Source organism: Salminus brasiliensis, chromosome 15 (genome assembly GCF_030463535.1).
Source record: "Salminus brasiliensis chromosome 15, fSalBra1.hap2, whole genome shotgun sequence".
In the NCBI taxonomy this organism is placed as follows: domain Eukaryota; kingdom Metazoa; phylum Chordata; class Actinopteri; order Characiformes; family Bryconidae; genus Salminus; species Salminus brasiliensis.
In genome coordinates, this window is record NC_132892.1 from 28,679,640 (window position 1) to 28,688,437 (window position 8,798).

General features: G+C 40.1%; 1 protein-coding gene across 1 annotated transcript; it reads right to left on the reverse strand.

Moving 5' to 3' along the window:
- Positions 1-4,183: 4,183 nt before the first annotated feature.
- Positions 4,184-8,524, reverse strand: prokr1a (prokineticin receptor 1a). The gene is made up of 2 exons (XM_072657714.1): positions 8,058-8,524; positions 4,184-4,898 (listed from the first exon to the last, which is right to left on the reverse strand). Exons 1-2 carry the CDS (start codon positions 8,522-8,524, stop codon positions 4,184-4,186), a joined length of 1,182 nt encoding a protein of 393 aa, XP_072513815.1.
- Between the last annotated feature and the right edge of the window lie 274 nt (positions 8,525-8,798).

An 8,798-nucleotide genomic window follows, 5' to 3' on the forward strand; every position in this document is an offset into this window, starting at 1 on the left:
TGTCTAGGCGGGAACCAAGAACCGTTAAATTGGTATTTCAACTTGTCTAAAGAACCCTTTTATTGCTAAAAAAGATTCGATATAATGTAAGAATTCTGGGAAGAACCTATAAATTGGTATTGAACCTCTAGATTATGTGAATGGCGAAAGCTTTTTAAAGAACCTCCATATAGACTAACATTTCTAGAAAGTACCCTAGAATTGATACTGGATCTCTACACTTTTATTGAAGGTCTGAAGAACCCAAACATCTCCATATAATGTAAAGTTAATTGGTATTAAACCTCTACATTCAATGTAAAGGTTCTTTACATGCAAACATCTCTTTTGTCAAAACAGTTCTTTAGGGCATTGGCTCTCAAGGTCCTGGTTTTCTCCAATGTAACTCGTAACAAACAAGGATAGATGGTTCAATGGGAAACATCTGGGCATCCCTGGGGACTGGTCTGAGAACCGCGGCTTTAGGCAACCAAAACTGGTTGTACTATGGCAGCGCTCAAAGAACCCATTGTGCCCACCAGAGCACAGTGTCTGTTACTGAGCCTAACTGCTTTCTGGTTGTAGTGTCTGGGACTTTGAGGAGCTTGTCTTGGATTTGCCTGCTTGCAGTTTTAGTATTTAAAAATAGATGTTCCTTAATCTGCACTTGAGGACATTTGAATTCCCTCAAAAATACCTTCATCTCACGGTCATGCATCCCTTGATTCATCCTTCAAGTCCACTAAACAAAGCTTTTGTGAATCACAACCTTAGTTTTGAACATGTCAAAGAAACATTAGCCTTGATTCTAGCTGTAGGGGAGAGCCGGGTACAACCGAACTCTTTGATTTTTGCTAAATTAGTTTGAGAAATTTGAGAAAGATCATTAATATTGTACACAAACAAGCTACACATTTCGGCTATGAATATAAACGTAGCCTGAAAGTTTCCAGGATCAAATTTTTATATATTTAAAAAAACAAACAATGGAAAGTGTGTGCAAATGTTCCAGCTTAGCTAGAGCGACCAGACATCCTCCTTTTCCTCATTATGTCCTGTTTTCAAGACAAAATGTCCTAAAATGTCCAGAAACTGGCTTTGTTTTTATGTCAGTGTTTGCTTCACAGTATTCAGTGTCTGGATTTTTAACTTCTTTAAAAATTCTATCTCATCTCCACCGTACCTGCAGCTACACAACCACTGGCTAAACTGCTAGAGAGAGAGCGAGCCTGTTTACACCTGGTATAAACAGTGTTTTGGTGACTGGAGCTCATTCCGATTTCACTTGTTTGCATGAAAAGCCAAGTGTAAACACCCCCAAGACGCATTGTGTATGTTGGTGAATTGGTATTGAACTTGTAATGTCTCTAGATAGTATCCTGGGATTGATATGGAACCTCTACAATTTTGGTAAATGATCTGAGGAACCATTTTAAAGCTTAGAAAACCTTAATAAGATGTTACATTTCTAGGAAGAACTGCTACAGGGTATTTAACATCTACATTTTCTGAAGGGTGTGAAGAACCATTTTTTAAAGCTAATAGAACCCCCCTATAACCCCTACATAATGTAAGGTTTTTGGGAAGTACCCTTGAATTTACATTAAACTTTACACATTTAGTGAAAGGTCTAAAGAACATTTTTTAATGTTTTAAGAACATCTATATAGTGTAACATTTTTTAGAAGAACACTTGAATTAGTATTGATTTTTTAGACACTTTTAATCTCTGGATCTTTAACTTCTTTTAAAATTCCACCTCATCTCCACCGTACCTGCAGCTACACAACCACTGGCTAAACTGCTAGAGAGAGAGCGAGCCTGTTTACACCTGGTATAAACAGTGTTTTGGTGACTGTAGCTCGTTTCAATTTCACTGGTTTGCACGAAAAGCCAAGTGTAAACACCCCCAATTATGATCCGATCAATCGAGCCGATCACATTTAGAGGTGGCCAGAGACGGATCTTGTCCACTTTTAATAGTGTAAGTGTAATAGAGGTAGGTGTAAATGGGATGTGTTTCCCGTGATTGGATTCAATCTGGCAAGCAGAAACCTGACTGGCTTAAAAAACATGTGAAATATAAAATATAATATGGATCATATTATAGATTATTTTCTCAGATTTCTCGCGTTTTCTGTTTGAGCCGTTACAGGAATGTAAGAACCATCTATTTTTCCACCATGTTGTAGAACCTCCACCGTTCCTCTGAGCTGTTCACAGTCTCCCAGGGCAGGGCAGTTTCGATGAGAAAGCATTGTTTACAGGAGGTCATACAGAAATGACGTACATGTTGGCGTGCTTTTAATGCAGGAAAATAAAATTGTAAACAGGCAGAGAGAGAGAGAGAGAGAGAGAGAGAGAGAGAGAGAGAGAGGTGTGCTGGAGATGATGATTGACTGCAACCTAAAACAATGCCAGTGTCTCCAAACTTGCAGCAGCTGTACAAGAGAAGGAAAATAAGACCTTCTTAACTTTCATTGGACATCAGGGTAAGGTTGCATTGGAGCATTTCTATTGGTCCATTCATTATAAAATTTTCCACAGTATAAAGAACAACTGCCATATTCATATGATGTCAAAAATTATGTAACACACGACATACGCAAATCAGCCATAAAACCAAGTAGACCAAATATTCAGAAAGCTTCAAGTCAATAATCAGATCAGCGTCCCACACAGTTCTGACCTGTTGCTCCGACCAGGAGGACTAAAGTGTGTCCAGTGAAACAGTGTTTATTTAATGTAGCTGACTTTATTTTATTTTTTTCATATTTTTTATCATAGAGAAAAACTGAAAGGAGCTGATTTGGCCATATATGTTATCAAGGTTATTTACTGGTCTTGGTAAAGGAGCAGATATTAATGTACCAGTAGATATTTAAGTCCCCCCACCCTCACACATACACATTGCTGTGATCCTACTACTTAGGCCTACTCGAACCCCCCGTCCCCCACCCTCAGAAACAACATCCTATGTGTCCTTGCCGATGTGTCCTAAATGTCCTTTTTAAAAAACAAAAAAACAAAATATGGTCACCCTAGCTTAACCCGTAGGTGGAGTTAACAATAGCAGCCGCTATAAAGTCTGGTAAGATGATTCAAACACTGTTAATTCAATACAGTCCATTGCTTTTTGAGCCAACTGAGCTTTCCAACCTAAATACATAAAAATATCTGCATCCAAGTAAATATGATTAGTGAAAAGCGGTCGTGTCAAGCGCTAAAAGTTGAAGACCAAATATCAGCACCGTGAAGCTGAAATACGTCTTATTTACACGACAACTCCCAGAATGGACTGTTTTCAAAGCGTATGAGGGAGTACGGACGTCTATCGTTGTTTCTGTGGAAAGGCTTAGTTGTAACACAGCTGTATTTTAGCCTGGCTAGCTTTACAATGGAGCTACCTAACAGCCAGCCAGAGAATAATCAACGCAAGCGAGTTCTGTGACTTACACACACCAAACGTTTGACTTCCTGAGAAACATCTGTCAAAATGCATCATTATGGGACTGCAAGAAGATCCAAAAGCCTGTTTGATTTGGATCTTTTTTAACCACATAAATTTGACCAAATGTTAGCTTGTGACCTGCTCTGCCCTAGCAGAAACGTTCTATAATGACATCTGGATCTACTGGATTTTACTGTGGAATTAAGTGGAGTGCTATTTGGACATGCAGAAGCAGATGTATAAGCATCTAAAGCATTTGACTCAGAGAGGTGAAGCTGGTTAGGTTGCGGAAAAATGGAGACTGGAGATGAGGCCAGTTGTTTCTGAGGTATGTCGTTTGCATTTCTGCGCTCCACAAGAAGAAGGCTAATGCCATTGGTCTGAGGCAATGGAACTACGTCAGGGTTATTCTACTTGGGCCTGGGGCCCACCAGAACCAGAGTTTAGTACCAACGATCTAGGCTAACACTACAAGAATCCTTCTCAGTGAAGGATCATTTTATAAAAGACAAACTTCTATGTCCTGCAGATCTGTCTTTTTTTTAAAAGTCCTTCAAATTTAAACTGGACCAACTGGACTGGATTAAACCCTGAAATATGACAATTTAATTTACTACAGGGTCTGAACTCCAGTTTCCACAATCTGTTCCTTGGTACAAGTAAAAGACTTCACTGAGTCTGATCTTTGTAAACAGTAAGGCCTTGAAAACACTGTCCCGTCCTCTTCCCTCCGCCATCTTTCCTTCGACCCCTTCACCTTATTCTTGTACATTCCACTTGTTCCGTCACTCTAAGCGAGGAAGTCCTAATTTCACCTTCGTCCGCCATCTTGCACATGGCAACGTTGGTCCTCGAAACGCCGTGCCACTGCACAAGTTTCATTCCCTTGAGACATTTGGCGGCGTTGTTCTTCACGCTCACGAAGCACAGAGTGTTGATGACCCCGTTGCTCATGGCGATGCATTCAATGATGTAGAACGCCACCAGCGAGTTACGCTCCCGTGTGATTAGTGCTGGGTAAAAATCACGCAATAATGCAAAGCCATAGTAAGGCGCCCAGCACATGACGTAGGCTACCAGAACAGCAATCAGGACTACAACGGTCCGACGGCGTCTTCGCAACCTGCGCTGGAGCTGTTCGGTTGGAAAGCCTGGGACGTTCTTGAACCACAGCTCGTGTGAGATGCGGGCGTAGCAGACGGCCATGACCACTACAGGCCCCAGGAACTCCACGACCAGAACGAATAAGAAGTAGGTTCGATAGAGCAGCTGCTGGTCTGCCGACCAGATCTGGGCACAGAAGATCTTGTTGCCGTGGGAAACAGCGCCATGAGGGTACTCCTGTTCTGTGGCGAAGTAGGCCGATGGGACAGAGATGAGGATGGGGACGATCCAGACCCCGAATATGAGCCAGTAGGCGGTCTGGTACTTCATCCGGGGCTTCAGAGGGTACACGATGGCCATGTACCTATCAAATACACACAGAGGATGTATAAATATACTATATGGACACTTGTTCATTCATTGTTTCATCAGAAATTAAAATAATTAAAAAGAGAACCATATCCTGCTTTTGTGGGAATATCTGTCTCTGCTGTCCAGTGAAGAAGGCTTTCTACTAGATTTTGAAGCATTGCTGTGAGGGTTTGATTGCATTCAGCAACTATCAAGAGGACTGCAACAGGACATAAAAGAACCGCAAAAGAACAAAGTACAGGGTCACCTGGATATGCCTTTTGTCCATAGCCATGATACACAGTGCAATGCCATGCCATTGCTTGTGTGGCAAAGCAATTTTTGGACCTCGTTCTGTAGAGCACCTTCATTGGACACTCTGGGCCTGTGAACCAATGTGACTATTGTGATTTTATCACAGCAGGTGGAACCCCAGGCTGTTGCTTTTGGAAATCCTGCTCTGAAAAACACTCATTACTATTCACACCAGAGGAAATATGCTCAGACAGAGAGGTACCAGAGGAAAATGAGCTGAATATCGACCAATATCACGGTTCTCTTCTCTTAAAATAAAGAAATAAAATGTATGTGATGCCTGCATTTCAACACACACACACACACACACACACACTACTGGTTTTAAGCTTTTTGGAAATCTCAGATCACAACATTGTATCCAGGCGAATCAATGTACTTTGTTCCTTTGGACGTTCAAGTGGAAGAATCCCTCATGTCCTTTAAAACCTCTAGGCTGAAAAGACGTTCATTTGCTTGCGGGACTTCACAGAGTCTCATTGTGCTCTAAAGAGTCAATGTTTGATGGAGCTCCACCAGCAACCATTGAGCTTTCAAGAACTGCATGTCTCACGTCAAAGAAGATGAGAACTTGCTGTATGCAGTTAAATAATGACTCAAATCTGACCATAACACACATGTATAATAACAAGAGCAAGCCTGCAAACCTTCAAGTTAGATTAGATTAGTGCAATGACAATAAAATTGAGTCTATCTATCAAATTGATCTATGTCTGTTCTCTGTCTGTCTGTCCCAGGATATTTGGATGTAATTTTTGATTTTATTTAGTTTTACCTTCTTTATTTCGTTTTAAAGCTCTGTTAAAGCTCTGCGAATAGAGTTCTGTCTATTTTCTGTTATTCTTTATCTGAACTGTGGGAATATGATGAGATATTATCTATATTATCTATTTAATAAGTGTTTTAGATAATTATCTGAGGTACAGAACAAAATAAGAAAACCTGTTCAGGTATAATTTGTATAATATTTGCAGTGTGAAAATCACTGATAATTGCATTGTTAGTTGTAATAACGCACAATAACTTTGTTAAGACGCTCTTAGGCAAGTTATTTAGTGCTGTGTAGTCTTTAATTAATGATGAGTAGAGCCTACAGCACCTGAAAATGCAAGCTGGGCAGAAGTTTAGTTTACCTTTTTTTACCAGGTGATAAACTGAATGTATGGAACTCATTCAGACGTAATAGAGATTCTTCTTTTGCAATCAAAATGCCATTAATAGACTGAATTTGAGTCTCTGATTATTGCTGTGTAGAACCCACTCTCACTCACTGTATTAGTATGAAATACTTTGCTAGTTCGGACTGTGCCTTCAGCTTACAATGATTAAGGAGAAGACTGTAAGAGAGGGGAAGACCTCCGTGGACTTTGGGCTGGAGTTCGGATGACTTCTGTTTTGTGGTAGGAGCCAGGAATAAGATATCTGTTAAAGGGAAGTAACGGGGTGGTAGAGGATTGTGTGGTGAAGGCTTGTCATGGACAGGTGAACAAGGTAGAGGTGGAATTTCTGATGGATTAGAACACTTAAAGCACTAAACTTGGCACTATCTAGAACCCACACAAATAAGTTGCAAGTGCTGTTAGTTACATTCAAACAATTATTTGGGTAATAATAACTATGACAATTTGGGGTGATAATTCATGCTCAGTAATTTGTATAACGTGGGTGGTAACAGAGTGTTTATTGTGCTTATGCACAATAAATAATAATTCATTACTACTAATTACATAGACCTCCAGTGATATATTTAAAAGGTCATTGCAAATAAATCTAATTTAGTCTTTATCAAAGAGCGAGAACTTTAAAACACCCCTAATTTGTGCTCATTAAAATATTGTTACCAAATAAAATGTTACCTTATATATTATTGCACTACTGTAGTTTGACTAATACTATCAATTGTCATTTTTCATGTTGCTACATTTGATCACTTTGTTTTATCTTGTTCATTAAGCAAATTAAAATACTAAAAATAATATATAATAAATACACCTATTTTATAAAAGCATCAAGCACTTTATTAGGAACACTACACTAATACAGGCTTGGGCTTCCCTTTGCTCAAAACAGCTTAAACTCTTCATGGCATGGATTTCACAAAGATGTTGGATACGTTCTTTTTTGGATGCTGATCCATGCTGACATGATTGCATTACACAATTCCCACAGATTTTCCAGAAGAACTTTAATGCTGTTTATCTCTCTTTCTTCCACATCCCAAAGGTTTTGTATTGGATTCAGATCCAGGACGGTTACTGAAGAACACTTCAGTTATGTTAGTCATGTTCATGAAACCAGACTGAGGTAACGTTTGCTTTGTTAAAAGGCCATTGGGCAAGTTGTGGTCGTGAGGGACATGCACATGGTCACACGCTGTTGTAGCCCATCTGCCTCAAGGTTGGACATGTTGGCTATTATCTAAAGTATTGTGTTTGGGTCAATCTCAAACTACTGATCTAAATTTAAACACTTATATCAAGGCATAAAAAAGCCACAATGCACATAATGTAGGTCCCATCACTACATGCAATATTCAAAGTTTACCATCTTGGCTTTAGGGCTTGTTGATATCCACATTGTATCTTTTGCCACCCTGCAAAGTCTACGTGTAGTAGACTGTAGCACACATTCTGCTTTCACAAGCATATTATTGTTTGATGGTATTAAAATGACTAGACCAGGCAGAACACCAGTCCTGTCTCCAACAGCCCTGCCCTTCTGCAGAATGTAGCCTTTATATCCAAGCATAATTACCAGGGGAAAAGGTTGCATTCATTAGATTAGCCCCTAACACTTTGGATAGTCAGACTACTGGAATTCCTAGAAGGCTACAGCATGCTACTGTGAAAACACTCACCTGTCCACAGCGATGGCAAGCAGTGCATTTGTGGACACATAGAGAGAAACTGTCCTCAGGTAGTTGATGGAAACGCACAAGACAATCCCATGGTCCCAGGAAAGCTGCTTAACCACATAGTAATCCACCAGGAATGGGCAGCAGACAACTGCCACCAGGAAGTCTGACACAGCTAGGTTAGCAATGAGCAGGTTGGTGATGTTACGTAGCTTCTTGAAGCGTGCTAGGGTAGCGATGAAGAGGCAGTTCCCAATGCCACAGACAAGCATGATGCTGACCAGAACTACAGCGATGATGATGGTAGCTACGAAAAAGGCTCGGCCCTGAGTTGTGTCCGGGATCTCATCCAAAGGAATGTCATAATCCAAAGGAATGTCATAGTTTGCCACAAGAGGGTTCTGAGGGCTCTCTAATGGCTGGCCTTGAGTCCATGTTACTGCCAAGACAGATTGGTTTATTTCCCCCATCCTTCTCCCTTATTGCCCGTTCTGGGTCAAGCTCTTTTCCAACATTCCCTTGATCTTTAGTTTCTGGAAGAAAAACATGAAATATTAATCCAAAACAGAAAATCATTATGGTCAGCCATGGTCATCAAACTGTAAGCAAAAGTTTGGTCACCCCTGTTCAAATGACATGTTTTCTTGATTTTCTAAGTAAACATACGTTATCCTCTACAAGAAAAAAAATCACATTCAAGCACAACATCTATTCATTAAACGAATTTAACAAATCAGATTTAAC

Coding starts and splice junctions, on each gene's coding strand:
- prokr1a (XM_072657714.1), bottom strand. CDS start 8,524: ATGGGGGAAATAAACCAATCTGTCTTGGCAGTAACATGGACTCAAGGC. Junction 4,899..8,057: donor CTTGCCATCGCTGTGGACAG/GTGAGTGTTTTC, acceptor TGTATTTGATAG/GTACATGGCCATCGTGTACC.